This window comes from Chenopodium quinoa, unplaced genomic scaffold, assembly GCF_001683475.1.
Source record: "Chenopodium quinoa cultivar QQ74 unplaced genomic scaffold, ASM168347v1, whole genome shotgun sequence".
NCBI classification, from domain to species: domain Eukaryota; kingdom Viridiplantae; phylum Streptophyta; class Magnoliopsida; order Caryophyllales; family Amaranthaceae; genus Chenopodium; species Chenopodium quinoa.
The window spans coordinates 3,266,795-3,287,407 of NW_018743919.1; the positions used below are offsets into that span (position 1 = coordinate 3,266,795).

Genomic DNA, 20,613 nt, shown 5'->3' on the forward strand with positions numbered 1-20,613 from the left:
GATAACCCATCTAAGAGATGAACTTAATTACCGGATCTTAGATGTTTTTCTTCCAAAAATAAAATCGATGCGTATTTTGGGTTATACATAGAAACATTTTAGGATGTTCTGAATCTTAGATGTTTTTCTTCCAAAAATACTGTTATGCATTTAGAACATCCTAAAATGTTTCTATGCATCACCAAGAATACGCATTGATCATCCTTCGTCTCGCTCTTGAATACAGGAGTTGTGGCATAAGACCATAAGAGCCAGCCAAAGAGGCCAGATACTAAAGGTTTGGCAATCAAGCAAAGTGGGAGTATGTAGAGTATGATATTGTATTAGTACAGGCTGGTCACATGGTATATCTTTGTAAACAAACATGTAACATGAGAGTACAGACTATATTGATCCACATAATATAGGGTTGTTACTATTCACATGCCATGCATTTTCATGAATTAATTCTCTTTCTCCTTTTTTCTTACCCTTTTTAGAAAGATGCTGAAGAGCATAGAAGCCTTACCATTAAAAAACATGAAATTGCTGGTGTTATAATGAGGCCAACATGAAAAACATATCAAAAGAAGCAACAAAATAAGAATGCACAATCAAACAAGTAACATATGGAAGTTGCTAAATTCTAAGAGCTTTGTATTATTTTGTGAAACCCCCACAAAAGGAAAGGAACTTACATTTTTTTTTGGAAGATGTACTTTAATTACTACTTCCTCGGTGAAGTTTAGTGAATTTATTAAAATAATAGGTGGTGGGGTATAAGTTTAAAGAGAGAGAAGATAATATGGGGTTTTGTGAGGGATCATTAATTAGTAGAATATTAATAAAAGGTAAGAGAATATTATTAAAAAATAAAAATAAGTTACTAAAAAAGGAAACATTTCATTTCATTTATTTAAACACGATCGTAAAAAAAAAAAACGCTTCATTTATTTAAACACGGAGGAAGTGATTTCTCTCATAATTAAACATGGCCAAAAAAAATATGATACTCGTAATAATAAATTATATACTACTCGTACAATATTAACCTTCTTTCCACGCAATAATATGATTTTCTTGTAACTACAAATGTCAAAAGTATGAATCTGATTATCATGAACCATTTTTGTCAAAAGTATACATAAAATTTACTAATTTTCTCCCCCTTAAGTCACATTCGAAATAATAATTTTCATAGTATACTAACATGCAAAATATCTAAAATTATAGAGTATTTTTCCATATTCCTACCCAAAACTTGTCTTTCTTTTTTTTGCTTGCTAAGAATCTTACATTGAGTTTCCTAAAAAAAAAAAATTAAAAAAAAAAAACACAAATTCTTATATGTGGCTGGCTGGCCACACCGTGTGGTCAGCCATCTAAGGTTACTTCGTTAGTGTTATAAAGGTTATTTCGTCAGTATTACAGGGGTTACTTCGTCAGTGTTAAGGGTTACTTGGTCAGCATTACAGGGTTACCTAATTAGTATTACATGAATTAGTATTGTTTGTTTACAAGCGGCCACACGATATAGCCGGCTGCACACGAGATGGCCTGGAAAAAAAAAAATTACATTGAGAATTTTTCTAAAAAAATGGAAATTAATTTGCCAAAAAAAAAAACTTTGTTGTACAACAAATTTAAAAAAAAATATATAATTATCTTGTAATAATAATGTAATTAGTCAAATATAGTCATAAATAATATTCTTACGAAAAGACGCAAGTCATTCTCCTCCCTCCAATTTCTCCCTACTTTCTCCATCAAAATTCCACCCTTTCAACCATTGCTTCAATCTTTCCTCAATTAATTCTTCCCCAATTTAGTAAATCCGCCATTAATTAATTTCTTCAAGTTCCCCCTTTTCTATTTTTTCTCTCCTCACAAAATTTCAAGCTCACAACAATGAATTTGAGCTCCATTAATGGCGTTTCGAAGAATTTCTCTGATTCAGATCAATCTTTGGATACACCCACTTACCGCTCCAAAAAACTTGGGTCAAAGAAACGGGTAATTAGGGTTTCACCTTGGAAACGTTTCAAGGGATTGGGATTTTTGATTGGATTATTGGGTTTTTTCTTTCTTGTCAATTGGTGGATGCTTTCCCGCCTAAATCATTCTGTGTTTGTTCCCAAAATTAGTTCTTCCTTCAAAAAATCCAAGTCTCCCGTGATTATTAAGGTATAAATTTAATTGAATTATATAATTATATTTATTTTAGATGAATGGTGTGCTGTTTAATTGCCAATGAGTAAAGGAAGCATTCGCGGGTTCGAATCTGGATTAGTCGGAGTCTAGAAGGTTTTGGATTAGCGGGCCAGGTATCGGCCTAAGTTAAATTATCTTTTGATCCTCTAGGAAAAAAATGAAAAATTGGAGGGAAAGTGTCAATTTTTATTCATTTTTGCATTTAAGGGAATTTAGCTTACACATCTTTGAATTTATTTTCAATTTGTATGGACTTTTATTGTATGCTTTTTCTGTACAAGTGCAACAGAAAAAGAAGGCAAATCTTATAAATTTTGTATGATAATTATGGAAATGTACTGAAGAAAGCTATGCTCCATTCACAATTGTTGGGAAAATCATATTGTATGCTGGTTGATTTTTTGGTATATGATTAAATATTTATGCTATGTGATAGTTAGCGGTATTTGAAGTGTGATTCCGTACTAGTTCGTTGATTTTGGAATTGTTTTGTCAATTGTGGAATTGAGGGAGTAGAAACTTTAGTTTTTGTGAAACAAACTAGGTGTCTTTCTCTTGTGGTGAAGGAGAAGTTTTGCTCAGCTTGCCTTAATTTATTTAATCTTCTTTGAATATGCGGTAACTTTTGTTAAGTGGCTGCAAATAATGGATGATTACAGAACAATATCAATCATTTGTTCATTGTTGGTATAGACAAGTCTGACAACTGCTTGAGCCATTTTGAAGGCAATTTTTATATATGTACTGATTTTTGTCACTGAATGTAGGAAGACCTGAGAAAGATAATTAAAGTGAATAAGCCTCAAAAGACACCATTTGGAAGGTTGTTGAAGTTAGCTGCCCATGCATTAGCAGAGGTATGCCTTCTTTCTTGCGTTGACCACTTAGTTAAGTGTTTGTATCTATGCAAGTACATGCATTTTCTATCCAGTCTTTTAGTCTGTTAAAAGTTCACATCTTCCACAATTTGTAGGGACAGAATAAGCCGGAACCAAAAGGGCTGTGGGAAGAGCCTTATGATCGTGCTTCCAACTGGAAGCCCTGTGCCGAGGAACGTGATTGGGAACCTAGTGGTAAGTAATACCTTTCAAGGTCCCATATACCCTATTGTTTTTTGCCCCTTATTCTTTGATTTGACTTACACTGCTTTTGCTGTGTCTATTCATCAGAAGGAAATAATGGGTACATTATGGTTACTGCTAATGGTGGGTTGAACCAGCAGAGAGTTGCAGTAAGCAATCTTTATACCTTTTTTTCTGAAGAAATTAAGCTACTGTGGGTGAGCTACTCATGGTTATAGTAAGGGTTCTGAGTAGTATGCTACTTTGCTTTTATGACAACAGGTATGCAATGCTGTAGCTGTTGCACGATTACTTAATGCAACTCTCGTCCTTCCAAAATTTATGTTCAGTAGTGTTTGGAGAGATGCGAGGTATCATCCTGAATCCTTGACAGCTTAATTCTTTTTCTATCAATCACTTGGATCAATAATTCAGTTATTGTGTGTGGTTCTCCCCCTACTATTATGTTATTTTTAATATAACAATAATTTCTTTTCATTGTCCTAGTCAAAATGTCGACTTGTTTTATTTGCTTGGGGAACTGTGTGTGTGTTTTTTTTTTTTCAATCTAATGTGTTATATATGATGCCTTAAGAGTTAGTTGTTTGGAGAATGTAGTGACCTTATCTGTGGGCTGATGGCTTCCACTGTTGTAAAATGTCCAAGATATCTGAAGTTTTTTTTGTACTACCTCCGTCTTTTTTAGTTGACACCATTTTATTATCACGCTTGCCAATTCACAATTTTAACGATTAATATATATATATATATATATATATATTTTTTTTTTTGGTTTTTTTGAAGAATAACGATTAATATATCTAACTATAAACATTGTAAAATTATAAAATGTGGATATTAATGAAATACACATTAGGACGATTCAAACAAGATCTCACATGACTATGTTTTATCGTAGCTATAGATCACAAAAGTTAGTCAAAGTATAGTTTGTAAATAGTGCAAAAGTCAAATGGTGTCAACTAAAAAAAAAACGGAGGAAGTACTATTCTTCTAGAGAGTTTGCTATTTGCTTGATTATCGTATATCACCATTTAATTTGCTTAAACTGTTTTTGTTCTTGTGTTCCTAGACTTGTCTTGCTTTTGATTGATGCTCTTGTCCATGTGTGGTTGTGTATTGCATGCTGTTGAATTGTTCTCTTGGATTAATGTTTAAAATTTGACAAGGGTAGACAACTTTTTGTTAGCTTGGTATTTACTTGTGATCATTCGTAACAATGTAGTGACTAAATGCTTGAATGTTTTCAAGCATTTTAGTGCTTTGAATGGAAGAGTGACTATTATATTCCGTAATTCTTAGTCAATTCGGCGATATCTACCAGGAGGAGCATTTTATCAATTACTTAAAACCTGATATCCGGATAGTGAAGGAACTTCCTGAAGAACTGCAATCTCTAGATCTAGATGCAATTGACAGTGTGGTCAGTTTTCCCACTCTAATAATCGAGAATTATTTGTAGCAAATTTGGGTTCAGCTTCTTGTGTTGCATCTGCTTTAACTAGAAAGCTTCTTTCAGGTGACTGATGAAAACATCATGAAGGAGGCCAAGCCAAGCTTTTACCGCAAAAATATCCTTCCTCTCTTATTAAGAAACAAAGTCATCCATTTTCTTGGATTTGGAAACCGCTTGGCATTCGATCCAGTTCCATCTCAGCTTCAGGTAAATTGTATGAGAATGAGGTTCCTTTAGAGCATCTATGATCTATAATCTACCTTTTCTTTTCATTATGTATTTTTGCTTCAACTGTTATGCTCCTGATTGAGGATTACATTCAGAGACTACGATGCAGATGTAACTTCTATGCACTGCAATTTGTCCCAAAGATTCAAGAAGGTGGTGCATTGATTCTTCAAAGAATAAGGCAAAACTCTTCTCATGCTGGACTACTGGATAGTTATCTTGTGGGCCCATATGCAAAGAAAATGGTGAAAGGAAAAAGAGGCCATTCTGTGAAAGGCCCAAAGTACCTAGCTTTGCACCTGAGATTTGAAATTGACATGGTGGCTCATTCACTTTGTAAGTTTGGTGGAGGTGAAGAAGAGCGGAAGGAGTTGGAAGCATATCGCCAGATTCATTTCCCTGCATTAACACGCCTTGAGAAGAATGAAAAGTATGTGCTATGATTGTGTCTGTTAATCCCTAGCTTAGTTACCTAACTTAGAATTTAGATAGTCTCTTGACTCATAACATCAAACCTGTTTTGGGTGAAGGCTTGGGTTGTAATAGGGATAAGAGGCATGAGGAATACCTGATAGGGGCACTTCATAATTATATTTCTCTTCTGTGTTGTAAATACTAATCAATATCTCCAGATATGCTCTCAGCTAGTCTCGAGTCAGGGATGGCAATTTTGTATTGTGATCGATTTCTTACTGATTTCCAATATTAATTTTAAAAATTGTATTGCAGGTTACCTACTCCTGATGAACTTAGGTCAGAGGGTCTTTGCCCATTAACACCTGAAGAAGCAGTACTTATGCTTGCTGCTCTGGGTTTCAACCGTAAGACACATATATTTCTGGCTGGTGCTCAAATTTATGGAGGACAGTCAAGGCTGGCTTCCTTAACCAGCTTGTATCCTCATTTGGTTACTAAAGAAAATTTGCTTTCACCATCTGAACTCGAACCATTTAAGAACTTTTCATCTCAGGTAATTTGCAAAGTACAAAATCGTACTTTTACTTAACTTTAACAAATCTTTGTGAGTAACGCAATGAGTGTGATTGGTCCCTTTCATATATCACTTCAGCCATCTAGTATTGATTTAAAATTGGGTAACTCTCATTGGTAGCCCTTTATTTGTGGACATAAGTTTTGGTAGCAGAAAAATAAAAAAATAAAATTTAAGAAATAGCCTTGCGTTTTTAGTCGATGTCAATAATGTCATCCATGGCACCAACAAGGCCATTTCTCATATTTTTAGTTGGATAAGGTACCACAGTTATGTTTAAAATCTTCTAAATGGTTTGGTTCCAATGTGTTATAGACAGTAATTGTTTTGTTCATTGATTTGCTAAACTATGATGATTTTATTGTTTTCCCTCCTTTCTTAGTTGGCAGCACTAGACTTTATAGGTTGCACAGCATCCTCAGCCTTCGCCATGACAGACTCTGGGAGTCAGCTGTCAGCTCTAGTTTCTGGTTTTCGCATGTATTATGGGGGAGGACAAATGCCAACAATAAGGCCTAACAAACGAAGACTTGCAGACATTTTCTTGAAAAATACCACAATAGAATGGAAGGTTTTTGAGCAGAGAGTGAGGAAAGCAGTGAGACAAACTAAACAAGTTCACCGACGGCCAACAGCAAGAAGTATCTATAGGCATCCTCGTTGCAAAGAGTGTATGTGCTTGTTGGAATAGAGTGTCTTAGTTTCGTATTACCAACCATAGAATAGTTGTTGTATATTGGTGTTTTGTCAGGTTATATTATCCACCATTGTTTATGCATAGGTTGTGATTGACAAGTTTTTCTGATTTTTCTACCCATTAGAGGGAAATTACATAGTACAAACTGATGGCTTTCACTTTGGCAAGCAGCGGGTTTTGATTGTATTGAGTTGTAGTCTTGTAGTGTTGTACCATTTCTGGTATGATACACTAACACAGAATTTTGTAATGCCAAAGCTATTTTTTTTTATTGCCGTGTCTCAACATATTTCTATTCTCTTTGCTCTCCTGCTTAATTATGATGACAGTTTCAGCCTTTGGTGAAGCAGTCAGAGAATTCATTTCTCAGATATCTGCAAAGACTGCATTACAGGTAAACACCCCCCCCCCCTCCCCTATCTTAAATTTCATCTATTCTATTTCTTTTCGACATTTTTACACTGCTATTGACTCAAATAATTACTCCCTGCATCCCACATTATTTTGCACCTTTGTATTAGGCACGTGATTAAGAATTGAGGTTGGAATATGGATAGAGAAGCAAGGGAAAATTACATGAAAAGGCGAGTGTGCAATTAATTTGGGATTACCAAAAAATGTAACTGTACAAAACAATATGGGACAAAGGCAAAAGTATTATGAATCGGGTACAGTGCCTCAAATAACAGAGTTTTGCTATTCTATATTGGTATCAGCTACTTTCAGTAAAGAATCAAGACTGGAACTTGACCCTCAGCTATTGAGGCAGGTCACCATTCACAATGCATATTTCTAATTATACATTTTTTTGTATAAACTGGAGTTATTTTAAATTCTAATAGCTCATTTTGACCATTAGTAAAACTATAGTTGCTTATAGGTATCGATCTCTTACGATACTGAAACAGCTAAAACTGACAAGGGTATCCTCACAATGTGATCCAAGCTTCCTGTTAGAACAATCTCTCCAAAGCTGAAGTCCTTCTTTGCCTGGGTAACATTCAGCTTTATCTCCAAATCTCGGGTCTCTGTAGGAGCAATGGTGAACCAAGTTGGAGATACATGAACTATGACCCCATTTGGTGGAAGCACAGCACACAGGTATGTTTCTTGTTTGCTTCCCACATTGATCACGTTCCGCCTAACTATTTGAGATCCAACAAGAGATGTTATTGTCACTGATGGTAGGTTCAAGTCTGCTGGATGTGCGAGTGGATGGTTGCATGAGCCACCTGTCGCAGCTTCAACTTCTGTTTTGTTGACGTTAGGCAAAGAGCACAGGAAAGCTACATATTCTCCTTCTCCTGAACAGAAAGTAAACATCTTCCTACTTAACATGGGGTTAACAGCTCAGTCTAAGAATTAATTTTCAGCAATGCATAACTTTTCCGGCACTAGTAAAAACTTTAGATTGTACAAATATTAATTTTATGAACCCTCTTTCTGTTTTTAAATAAAAAATGTATGGTAGAAAAAGTTGTGGGTCATAGTTTTTTCATAAAATTGCTCCTATTTCTTCTCATATTCTGCTTTTATGACAACTTACTTGGGATTAATGTTAAACCAGGATCTACTGCTCTTGCTGGATTCACCAATCCACCACCTATGTCAAAGGGAGTAGAAGGATAGAAGCTACCAAGATCATATCCTTCAGAGAGTATTAATTCTCTAGAATTGTCGTATTTAGTGGCAGTAGTGGAGATTGCTGATGCAATCATCGGCGGAGTCCATGAAGGGTTATGTTGCTTGATCAATGCAACTATTCCTGCAATATGAGGTGCTGCCATACTAGTTCCAGATGTCAATGCAAAATTGTTCCCTGTAATTAGATACTTATTTCTTATTACTTGGAGTAAAAAATATAGTGCAATCGTTGCTTATACTCTCTCTATCCTTTGAAGAAGTATACACAAGCATTTTGCATGAGATTAGAAAGAGTGAAAAAAATAAGGGAAATAAGTGGCAAGGTGGGTGTGGAGCCTAACTACAGAGAAAAAACTTTCTATGAAGGGGGTGTATACTTCAATTTGGGACATCCAAAATCGGTTGATGTATACTTAGAGGAACGGAGGGAGTATATTATTCTCTGCATGAAATATTCAAATTTTCTTGTTTTAACTTACCTTCAAATATGGGCTCTGAGACACTAAGAGGGCTCCAAGCTGCCCATATCTGATGTCCTGGAGCCACAAAATCAGGCTTGAGAACATCTACGGGATTTCTTTGGCTATCGACAATATCAGGTCCCCTAGAAGAGAATCTACTTACAGCAGGCGCTTGTCTGTCAAAAAAAGCCATTCTCCCTTCACCTATGGAGGCTCTCCCTCTATATTTTACTACACATCCTTGTGCAGTTCTTTTTGTTTGCTCTTTGTAATATTTAGATATGATCTACGAAAAGAATCATCTTTAAAAAGAATTCGAAAAGGTTATAATATTGAGATTTATGATCATATTATATTATGGTCTGTTAGATTTTCAAATTTTTACTATCTTTTTGGGATTGAGGTCATGTAACTGAGATTGTACCTCTGCATCTGCAGTTTTGGGGATCATGATCCCTGGCACTGGGAAAGGCACTGGTTCTGCAACGAAATCACCATAAGCAGGATTCGCAACCAGGATAAAACCCATGAATCCCAAATGTTTTGCAGTGTTGATGATGGAAGTGAGAGTGGAAGTCTGGTTATAAAATCCAGCAGAGAAATTGCAGATCACTATGCTGCCTGTCACTATTATGGGATCAAGAGCTTCCGGAAACTGGCATTCCTCTATGTAAGGTGGAGTTCTTGGGAATGAACCATTAATATAAACAGCATCTTTTGCTAGCACCAGTTTATATTTCAGTATTCCATTTCCAAAGGTTGGCCCTGCATTTGAGACAAATCATATTTGCAATTTAGCAAATTTGGATGTACGGCTTCAGTTAACAGTATCACAAGAATAAATTCGAAATATTTACCTGATAACCCCACTCCAGGAATGTTCTGACCATTTTCAAGAAAGAGAGTAGCAGGGTAACTTCTGTCTGTGCTGCAAGCAGCAACTCCAACAGACCAAGGGCTGTAGGAAACCACGGTGCTCGGGCCAGGCCCTTTGTTTCCTGCTGCTTGTACCACAAAAACCCCCGCTCTTCTTGCTAGCAGTGTGAAGATTTCAAATACATCAAGGAAAGTTATTGTATCTTCTCCTGGTTCATCTGGTTCCACTGACAAGTTCAGGATGTCTACTCCATCTTTTACTGCCTGATATAATCGAATGGACCTTGAAACACTTTAAGTACCGTGGCAATTGTCAAAAATTCAAAGGGGTTCATAGATCCTTATGTTGAGTACATTACACGGAAAAGGGACATGGATACGTGTACAAACAAAGATAATTTACAGGGGAAAACAGGGATTTTGGAAGTAGTCATAATATGTGTTCATGTGTCTTAAGATTTATTTGGTATTCGACTCTCGGATACGGAAATCCATCTTCTAAAAGTGTTCTGCTACCTAAATGCTGATTGTCGAGGAGCAATACATGTTGGGATTAATTTTACAAGAATCATATTTACACATTGAGATCATTTTCTGTTAATTAAATCAAACCATGTTTATTTAAATTGCATTAACTTCAGATAAATGCTTACTTGATCAATTGCAGCCAAAACATCAGTGAGTGTACCAACTGTTGGATATATAGCCTTGTAAACTGCAATTCTGGGAGGATATTAGTTTGCCTCCAAAAACCTCATATACAAGAGTTTTAACCCAAAAATCAACCGCAAGGAATCATGCTTTCTAGCACTCACCGAGCACGTGGCGCCATCCCGCTGGCTGTTCCATAAAAAAAACCATTAACCACCACTGGAACCCCTGAATTCCCAGCAGCAGTTGACGCTACATGACTGCATCAAATCATACATTGTGTAAATTACACAGCTTTATTTCTTACCAGACTAATAAGAACAAGCCAAATGGAATATATTCATAACATATTAACATGCAGATAAAGTTGTGTGCTTGTGTTATTCAATGAAATAGTGTAGAATATGAAAGAATTTCTGTTTTCCTGAATAAGACTAATTTAGCTGACATAATTGGTTTGGCCTATGTTACGATATCATATGTGCAATAATAGAGTTTTTGACAAAATTGTATTGGATCCAATGATCCTTGAGTAATTAAGCACATTCATATAATTTTCATTATATGCCCTAATTAATTAGGAAATACTGTATGAAATAATTTGAGTATGTTAGCAACATATATAAATATATATGATACTAGAATGTATAAACTAGCTCTAATCTACATTCGAGTAAGGACAAGATAGTCAATTATTACATGCCTAATAACTAAAATACCCTAATACCAAGCAAAACTTGGTCTAATGGGTAAGTTTGCATCTTACAACCAAGAGGTTGTGGGATCAAACCCCACTAAAGGCACTTCCCCCCACTCCCAAAGTGCCTAGCCCGTTTACCTGGGCCGAGAGAACTTATGAGAGGTTTTGGTTGATAGGGCCTTCTCCTTACCAACCAAAAAACAAAAAAAAAAAAAAATAATAAAATAAAATAAAATAAAAAATAATGTATTCGAGGGATGATACACAAATCTCTTAGACTCACGCATGCTTAAGTAAACATTCATATTATTTAAGGCCATTTGGCGGTTTTTTTTTTTTTTTTTTTTTGTAAAAAGGTTTAGAGTGGACACTTTAGCCTTTATCTATAAGACATCTCTTATTTAACGGTATTTTATTTCAAGTAGGTTAAATCAAAACAAAACAACAACAAAAAATATGTTACATTACCTCCCATGACCAACAGCATCAAAGGGAGAAAGAAAATCAAGAGAAGCATTAAGATGAGCAGCAGCTTGAGCTCCAGCAGAAAAGAACCTAGCTGAAACTATCTTCCCATTACAAGAACTCGACGGGAAACGAGGACCCGTCTCACAAGCACCGCAAAACCGACTCGAATTCGAGCAAACTAAGCTAGTGTTGATGAATAAGTCATTATTAGCAAAGCTTGGATGAAAAGGGTTGATCCCAGAATCAACAAAACCTATTACAATCCCTTCTCCTGCTTTTTTGTCACCTCCTTTTTCATCAAACCATAAATTTTGTGGCAAATTTAGGAATTTAGGAGTGTAAGTTGTCATTAACTTTACACCCCTATCTCTTTGCACCAACTTCACTCTAGGGCTCTTTCTTAGCTTCTCTGCCTATTTTATTTATTAATTAAACAAAGTAAATCATTCAAATAAAGTCAAATAAATTATAGGATGTTTTTTAAGGCACAATATAATTGATACACACATTTTAGTTTATCTTTTGCATATAAGAATATTATTGTGCATGAAAAAAATGTTACTTTTCCTCAAAAAAAAAAAAAAAAATGTTACTTGTATGATTTTTAAAAATATGATTGAAAGAGAAGGGGTGATTAGAGAAGTATGAACCTGAGAGGGAGTGGTGTGGACGGCAAAACCGTTAGCAAGATGGGTGAAGCTATGGAGTTTGTTGTAGGTTCCGGAGTCTAGGGTGCTCTGGAGGAGTTGGTTTTGAGACTTCTCTAAAAGCTTTGTATGTTGTTGGTAAGCTTCACTGAAAATTCATGCAAAAATGAAAAAGGAAAATCATCATAGATCAATTTTTTTTTTTTTGAAACAAATCAATTCATTAATAAAAAGGCATACGACATTTACAAATGAAATCTAATTAACAAATAGATAGAATTGAATCAAATAAGGTTTTTCTTCATCAAAACTACGGTTAATTAATAATAAATTAAATAATGAAAAAGGCATAATTCCAAAGTGATGAAATGCCAAAAAAAAAAAGAGAGAAACTAATTAATGTTTAATGTCCTTGTTAATTTGTTATTATTTAATTTAGATATTAACTTTGAGGTCCTTGACTCACAATAATATTTGGCTTTTGTAATAAGCTAAGTTATGGTCGATTTGCATGCTAAATAATTGGCAGGAGGTAGTAAAAGTTTGAAGTGAAAAAGGTGGTAAATAAATAAAATAAAATAAAGAGGAAGCCCCAGTTTCTCATTGTGATAAACAAAATTTGTTTCACGTGACATTTTTGTAAATAAACCAACTTTATTCAATTGTGGAGCCCATAATAATGAAAAAGTTGTTGATTAATTCACAAAAATGCCCCCCCTAGAAACAAATTTCATTTTTCACTATGGGAAACAGGGAATTTCCCATAAATAAAAAAGGAAAGGTATACAAGAAACAAAGGGAGGGTGATGATAAAAGACAAATTATTACATGCATCTAGGAGCATCGAGAATAATGTTTTCGGTGATGCATCCAATTTGCGTAATAAACATGGTGAGGTTGACATGTGTTACAGTTAACTCTTATGCGGGACATATCATGTGTTACAATTAACTATATAGGCATAATTAAAAGCTTTTTCCAAAAAAAAAAAAAAAAATCTAATGATTTTAAATTATAGAGAGTATTACTTCGTATTAAATAATACTTCATATGAGTTTACTGGGTTATTTTCTTTACAGCCGCACATACACATTAATACAAGAAATGAGATGAGAGTAGATTGTTTTGAGTACTAGAACGTCTACAAGTCTCATATTCTAATTTAATCTTCACGCGATATCCTTTCTTCATTAACATATAAACCAAATAAGATGTAAAGATATCCTTCCTATTTAAAATTTATATATAAGTAAACATGTTTTATTAAACTCCTACAAACCAACCTGTTAGGATAAAACCTCGTTTCTTCATTATAAGATTTTTCATCAAGAAAAGCTAATGAATCACCTTCAACCAAAATAATGTACAAAGATCTTTCTTGTTTAGCATAGGAAGGAGATATAGGACATGGTTTTAATATGATGATTAGAAAAAATAGGCAAGGCAAGACAATAACCAAGGTAAACAAAGACAAACATTTCATGGTTTTCATTTTTTTTTTTTTTTTTTTGAGGGATATAAATTATTGAATCAACTTGAAATTTCAATTTAATGTAGTGAAATGACTAAGTAACCACCATCACATTTGTAATGTGAATAAAGGAAAATATATAGGAAATGGCCGTTTTTTAATTTCCTTTTAGTATAGCTTAAGCATGATAATAATGAGAAGTTTTGGAAGTTTTCTAAACTCCCTTCAAAACCATGATCAATACGTTATTATAAAGTGTAAGGGGAATTAATGGTTAAATTCCCTTTTTTGAATGATATAATAATGATAATGATTTGTAAGGAATTAAATTATTGGACTTAATTATGTTGATTTGTTACTTAATTTATTGATCTTTGTAGGTTTTTTAGGAAAGCAAGATACAATAAGGTGTCCTCCACTCAATACCTAGTTCTTATTTTCATGAGTTCAACAAATTGCTTAAAGGAGAAATGTTGACAATTACTTTACTAATTGTTCCAATAAAATATGTTTTTGTAATTTTACCCTTTTTTTTTTTTTTTTTTTGAGAAAGGTAATTTTACTTTCTTAGGCACATAACCGGCAAGGTAAATAGAATTTATATTTCAATTTAAAATATATATGAAGTATTTTTTTTTTTTTACAAGATATACGAAGTACTTAATCACAAAAAGATTGTAATTGAAATAATAACCAAAACTTGCTAACTAGTACTCCCTAGTCCCTCCGTTGTTTTTTGTTCTAATCACTTTTTATTTTAGGCCGTTCTTTAATGTTCTACATACTTTGCTTTATTCTATTTATGGCATACCCCTTTTACCTTCTTACCCCTTCAATCCCATAATAATTACACTTTTCCATACTCTTTCTCTCTTACTTTATTCACCTTTTTTTACACAAACCCACCCTTATTACATTCTCTCTCTTACTTTATCTTATACTCACTCACATTCTTCAATCCTTATTACGTTCTCTCTCTTACTTTATATAATACTTACTCACATTCTTCAATAATTTAATTTCTTAAATTGCGTATCTATAGTAAGTGAGTAGAACAAAACAGAATGAAAGTAGTTCATAACAAAAGTACGTTCTCTATATGCTTGATGAATTTGTTCATTGTTGTTTGGTCATCAAACACTTCTTCTGTTCACTTAGTTGCATTATTTCTTATTTCATGGTCTCCATTTCACTTGTTTGACCGTGAACATTTCAAGTTGTACATTAGTCTAAAATTGTTGGAAAAATCATGGATTACATCCTTCAATTTGGACAATTTTCAACTTTTATACGATCGAAAGTAGAAAAGGAGGTTAAGGAGCCTCCCGTGGGCCCCTCGAGACCTTATGAGGTCATTTCAGTGGTTGAAATCGTCCATTTTGCCTTTAAACTAACAATGTAGCGGATTGCAAACACTTCTCCTTTAATAAATTCAAGGCCATTACGAGCGTTTTATATGACCGACTAGTGATCGTATATAGTTTCAAACAACATTATATGAACCCAGGATGTTTCCCTTACCATTACTTGAATTTTCGATACCGGCTCTCGAAATCTCTGAGATTGTTCCGATTTTGTGTATCATAGCCTTCAAATTTGGTTTTCGGAGAACTTAATTTGATCTAATATGGTTATACATTGAGGTGTGTCACAGAGTTCCCAAAAGACACGGGAGGCCTACTTTATACTTGGAACCATTTCATGTATACCTTGGCCCACCCCTCATTCTCATGTCTTAAGATGTCTTAGCTTGGCCTTGTGTTGCTTTACCTTCTCCTCAAGAGGCCTACTTGGTACTCAGAACCATCTCATACATGCCTTAGCTACCCCTCGTTCTCATGTTTAAGATGTCTTAGCTTGGCCTTGTGTTGCTTTGCCTTGGCCTTGTAGCCTTGTGTTGGCAATTGCCTAACTTTGCCTAAGTCATGTGGCAAGTCAAAACGCTACCCTTGCCTTAGTCCTGTGGCAAGTCAAAACACTACCCATAATCACCTTTGGGATAAGGTGTTTTGATGTGTGTTGGTTTGGTAGTGTCGCCTTGCATCGCATCAGCGGCTATCCCAAATCCCAATGCCTAGGCAGCCCCAAACATAAATATTTTAAGGGATTAGGGTAGAGTGGGATGGATAAATTGTAACGACATAGGGCTAAATCTTAGTGGATTGTGATAAGGCCACTCTCCCCTTGATGTTGGCCCTTCAGAAATCTAAGTCATTTGTAAGGGATTCGATTCAACCAGCATTGTTAGGAATTGAGGAATTGTACAGCAAGTCAGACCTCATGGCACATCTACCACGCAAGCATAGCCTCAACACATGCCCCTAGCAGCCGGCATCTAATGTAGGACAACAATCAGGCGATAGGCACATACAAATAGTTATTGATATATTCAAATCTCACCAATGGAATTTTAGTTAAGAGAAGGTTTTCTTAACGCCGTAACTTTAGATTAAGCGACGAACTGCCCCTTAAGATCCCAAAGAACACTAGAATTTGGATTTAAATTGGGTGATTAAACATTAATGGAAAGATTTTGCTTCCACTATTTTTTTATTTAAATACAGAATACGGTGGATATTTGAAATTAAAAGAAAATCCGATAATTGTTTCAATCAAAAACTCAGCTTGACATTCAAGGGAGGAAGGAATCACAGAACTAATATATTCAGAAAGGAATTGTTAAGCTATCCAATTACACACAACTAAATAATTTCGTTTGTTTCCTTCCAATCTTCTTCAGCTTTGCTCATCCTGTGACTTCGAGCCAGATTGCTAACTAAAACCGGAGAGCTTAGTTTACTACATTTATGCCTAAATTTCTACCTTCCAGGCAACATACCTGAAGGCTGCATCAAAAAACCAGAAACTTTACCTTACTGAACTAATGCCGAACTTCCCCATTTGTTAAATGGTTAAACAATGATATCGCCCATCAGAAAGAAGACTTGGCACTAGCAGCAGAAAATCTGGCACCGAAATTGATCAATTCAACCATGGCTAGAGGAGCCTATAACTGAATTATCCTTCTGCACAGGATTTTAAATTACAGAGAAGTCATACATGCATCCGCTCAGGGGCACAAACACACAGAAAATTACAGCCCCAGGCTAGTTTTGAGCACAAGCATGGCATTAAGTTCACAGCTGACAATACAACTCTCACAACACAGTTAGTTCTACAAGGTGACTTCAAAGTTCGGCTAGAGTAAGACAACGCAAACTCCAGGTTTGTAGATCACCTCCTAGGATCTTATCTCTTTCTCCGCTTGTTATCAGGCTGCAAAAGAAAACTTTGCAAAATGAAATCTAAGTACAACAGAATAGTTACATGAAGTGCAAAAAGTGGAAATTATTAACAGAAGTCAACAGCTTCAGACTGGAATGTTATTATCCCTTCAAGAAAAATGATGGATTGATGCTCCAACCAAAACAAGTTAAGGACCTAAAGATATGGAGCAAATGTCTATAGTCCAAGAATTGATCTGGATCACTCAGAAAATAACCTTGAAATATGTTTCAGTCTTCGAATATTAAATTTGTAAGAGTTCTGCAGACTAAATGGCGCAGATTCAGTCGTTAAATATCAAATCGCATATAAACTACGAATACTCCTAGACCAGATATTATTAGAGACACAAAGTGGACTATATCCAGTAATAAAAGGCATAAGGAAAAATACTAAGTGTTTAGCAAGAGAAACTCTGATGCATCACAGGCAAACAAATTGATCTTTAAACCACATACAATATCAAAATCAAACACATCAAATCAATAAACCAATTCAAGCATACAAAGAAAACAATGTAAGCAATAATGATATCTATTTATAAGCAAACTTGTACTTTGGTACCCTGTTTCTTACATGAACATAGCTACCCAGGGACACTGGGGCATGATAAGAACAAGTAACATTTCATCAATAAAGCCACAAATATTGCAAACTAGATTAGTAACAAATGACAGCTTCTTCACCAACTAGAGATTGAAAGTTGTCCAATGTAGTACTATGTAATTGCTGTTACATCACCAGCAAATTAAAAAGAGCAAGACAGTAAGTATAATCTAGGAGTAAAGAAGAATGAAGCCACTGCCAAAGCCCAAGCTCAGTATGCCAGCTTAACACTAAAAACAAACCTTAACCCATCAATGGCTGCAGATTTCAACTGCAACCAGTGGGACTTAAGATAAGTAAGAACTTTCATCTACCCAACATGAATCAGACATTAATGATCATCTATTCATGCATGCAAAGACTAAGAAAGTGTGAGCAAACACAAGCAAGATGAAGCCCTAACATCACAAGGCAGAACTTTTCACCTTGCCATCAGCTAGCGGTGATGCAGAGAATGAGTTGCCCCCTTTCTTCGGATCATCTTCAGCAGCACAATCTGAGCATAAAAAGTGATCCAACTTCTTTGCTTCTTCAATAGTCATGCCCATGCAAGAAGGATGGAACCTACATGAATCTTAAATCATTAGAGTGACAGCGAATTTCATCCTCAACTACATCTAATTGTCCTTTACTAACTAAAAGAACAAGCTAATATACGCATCACCTAATTACAATAAAAAGAAGATTGAAATTCAGAAGAGCAAACAGCAAGGCTTTTACAAGAACTAGTGCTAGTGCTAATACCATAATGCATCTAGTAGAAAAAGATCAAGCTAAGATCAAGCAAAATCAATGCTCCATGCAAGATTTGAAAAAACAAAACAAAAAACAGGCTGGTAGAACTCATAGCTCTGGTGACAGAGCATATTCAATTTGTATACCAAAGTTTCCAAAGAGTATAATCCCGCAATTATCAGGAAATACTGTATGGTATTTGGTCGAATTTGGAGAACCCAGGCATCACGTCAAATCCAAAACTCCAAAGATAAGCATATGGATAGTACTTCTGTGAATAATGCAGCATTGAATAACCATATCAGGCATGAAAGAGATGGTAGCCAGCAATTTCAAAAAAAAATCTACTGTAAAATATCAAGACCTAAGTCACGTCTCATATTACCAAATAAAGCATTTTCTATGTACAAAAAGGTTCTTAAACAGGGCTGCTTAAAAGTTAATAAGCGGGAAACAACAAATCATCCTTCATACAAGCATATGCCTAAAAACACTAGCAAAAACAAGGAATGAAGCCACGCATTCTCTAATAAGCCATTCTATAGCGATAACACAACAAATCATCCCTAAATAGAAACATAATCCTAAGAAAACAAGCTGAATCACATAAAAACGAAATGCTGCAAAACTAAACCTTAATTAAGAACTTACCAGTCCTTACAGCCCTCACATTGCACCATAAGATCATCGGGATTATACGGCATTTCACACTTGCAATACCTACAAAACACAACACCCACCAAAAACAAACAACCACCCAACAAAACCAAATCAAAACCAACATCAAAAAACACAAAACCCAACTCAAATTCACCTCAAAATTCCAAACCCACCCAACCCCTCCCCTATCGAAAAAACCGAAAGAGACGAAGTCAAACTCACACAGCAACACGATCAGGAGTAAAAGCACCAGTGGCAGCCTTATACTCAAATCTACAAAAGTAATCATCAGCCCCAACATTCTCAAGCTTAGTGTAGTTCTTAAATGAGTGAACAATACACTTCCCTTCAATTGTATGAGCACTTTGTACATCATGGTGGTCAGACAAGAACAATTCTTTAGCACCATGAAACTGTCTTCTTCCTCCCATAGATTCTTCAGGTCTATAATACCATCTAACCCTAACTTTCACATTGTTCCTGCTATCAGCTTCAATCTTTTCAACACGAGCAACATAGGGTGGTTTGCCCACATCAGCAGGTCTCATCAAAACACAATCTCCAACTTTATAGAAACAAAAAATTCAATACAAAATTGAACAAAATTAATCAATTGAAAACAAGATAAACCCAGATATTTAATTTGATTATACAAAAAGGGTTTTGATGGGATTTTTGTACTTACCTCGGACGACCTTGTTGGTGCCTTTAATAGTGTATGAATCAAGGTCCCGCTTTCCTGGGCGAGTCTTCGCCATTGGAGAGAGAGAAAAGAGGGATTGAAGAAGAGAGAAATGGGGGATTTAAGGAGAAAATGGAAGGCGCAAAAACCCTAGATTTTGGGGGAGAAAACCCTAGAGATTGAAGGTGTTCATGGGAAGAAGAAGAGGAGAGAGAAAGTAACTTTTTTGACTTGGGATTGAGAGGAGAGTGTGGGGAATGACTGACGGAGTGAGGTGAACGATCTAACTATAGCCACAAAACACACTCCCAAAAATAATTTTTTTTTTTAAAAAAAAAAATTTAACTTGAATGAATTTGAATTTTTTTACTTTCTTGTAAGAAAACATGTGACCAAAATAAATGAATTACAACCACCATTAATGGAGAAAAGAAATTAGTAGGGGAGGGGTGGTTGTGGGACCAAATTTTGACTTTCAAAAATAGGTAGAAAATCTTAAAGGATACACTAGTGTAAAATGTTATTCTCGACTTGAAAAAAAAATAAATAAATTAAGATGTTAATTGACTTGGTTAATTAGTTGAATCGAAATTAGATTTCGTTGAATTTAGGTAGACTAGTCAGCTGGATTTGATGATTTCTAATGAGTCGATTTCAAGTTGAGTTGTCAAATCGGATATTTCAGATGAGTTCAGGGCGACGTTTCTCAAATCATGTGAGATTATTCTGTGATCGTGTTTGGTGAGTAGGAATGTGAGATATCGAATTTGATAAAGTTATCCATACAAGTAGAATTAATTTTGGCAATCCTAAAGGCATAACAATCAATAGTGGATTCAATATTGATACCCTAATTTAGATTCAAACTATGATCAAAGTTGTACTTTGGTTAAAGTAGAAACTTAGTGAAGCCCAAACAAAAATTAAAGGCCCAAGAGAGGCTAATATATTATTTGGGCTTACATAAGTTTATCAAATATAAATCAAAATTTGTTATGAGCATATATTTACAAGCAAACCAAGCATGATTGGCAGAGAGAGTGAGGAGGAACTCATCTTGACACTCTTATGAGTTATGATTTT

At 35.0% G+C, this 20,613-nt stretch overlaps 3 protein-coding genes across 4 annotated transcripts; 1 reads left to right on the forward strand and 2 right to left on the reverse strand.

The window, feature by feature from the left end:
• Positions 1-1,399: 1,399 nt before the first annotated feature.
• LOC110687408 (uncharacterized protein At1g04910-like) lies at positions 1,400-6,915 on the forward strand. Of its 2 annotated transcripts, none has more exons than XM_021864056.1 (10): positions 1,400-2,163; positions 2,958-3,047; positions 3,170-3,263; positions 3,360-3,421; positions 3,534-3,622; positions 4,575-4,695; positions 4,792-4,935; positions 5,052-5,386; positions 5,686-5,926; positions 6,330-6,915. In XM_021864056.1, the coding sequence occupies exons 1-10, from the start codon at positions 1,888-1,890 to the stop codon at positions 6,636-6,638; spliced, it is 1,761 nt and encodes a 586-aa protein (XP_021719748.1). In that variant the 5' UTR covers positions 1,400-1,887; the 3' UTR covers positions 6,639-6,915. The 2 variants fall into 2 exon arrangements, with proteins under 2 accessions (XP_021719748.1, XP_021719747.1); XM_021864055.1 differs by having other exon boundaries at positions 1,401-2,163; positions 3,164-3,263.
• A 140-nt stretch (positions 6,916-7,055) lies between these two features.
• Positions 7,056-12,247, reverse strand: LOC110687527 (subtilisin-like protease SBT2.4; the record flags this gene model as incomplete). The annotated part of the gene is made up of 9 exons (XM_021864186.1): positions 7,056-7,948; positions 8,191-8,463; positions 8,768-9,035; positions 9,174-9,514; positions 9,607-9,889; positions 10,279-10,348; positions 10,441-10,536; positions 11,445-11,857; positions 12,095-12,247. Coding segments are annotated over 9 exons (2,310 nt in total), but the record flags the coding sequence as incomplete, so codon positions are not given.
• Positions 12,248-16,187: 3,940 nt separating this feature from the next.
• LOC110687409 (chromatin remodeling protein EBS-like) lies at positions 16,188-19,807 on the reverse strand. Its single transcript, XM_021864057.1, has 5 exons — positions 19,534-19,807; positions 19,071-19,413; positions 18,840-18,908; positions 17,879-18,017; positions 16,188-16,838 (listed from the first exon to the last, which is right to left on the reverse strand). The coding sequence occupies exons 1-5, from the start codon at positions 19,604-19,606 to the stop codon at positions 16,812-16,814; spliced, it is 651 nt and encodes a 216-aa protein (XP_021719749.1). The 5' UTR covers positions 19,607-19,807; the 3' UTR covers positions 16,188-16,811.
• Positions 19,808-20,613: the final 806 nt, after the last annotated feature.

Excerpts from the sequence above, each read along its gene's own strand:
- LOC110687408 (XM_021864055.1), top strand. The coding sequence starts at position 1,888 with ATGAATTTGAGCTCCATTAATGGCGTTTCGAAGAATTTCTCTGATTCA. Across the intron at positions 3,623-4,574 it reads AGTGTTTGGAGAGATGCGAG|TCAATTCGGCGATATCTACC; the intron begins GTATCATCCTGA and ends CGTAATTCTTAG. Across the intron at positions 4,936-5,051 it reads CAGTTCCATCTCAGCTTCAG|AGACTACGATGCAGATGTAA; the intron begins GTAAATTGTATG and ends GATTACATTCAG.
- LOC110687409 (XM_021864057.1), bottom strand. The coding sequence starts at position 19,606 with ATGGCGAAGACTCGCCCAGGAAAGCGGGACCTTGATTCATACACTATT. Across the intron at positions 19,414-19,533 it reads CACCAACAAGGTCGTCCGAG|TTGGAGATTGTGTTTTGATG; the intron begins GTAAGTACAAAA and ends GTTTCTATAAAG. Across the intron at positions 18,018-18,839 it reads TGTGAGGGCTGTAAGGACTG|GTTCCATCCTTCTTGCATGG; the intron begins GTAAGTTCTTAA and ends AGATTCATGTAG.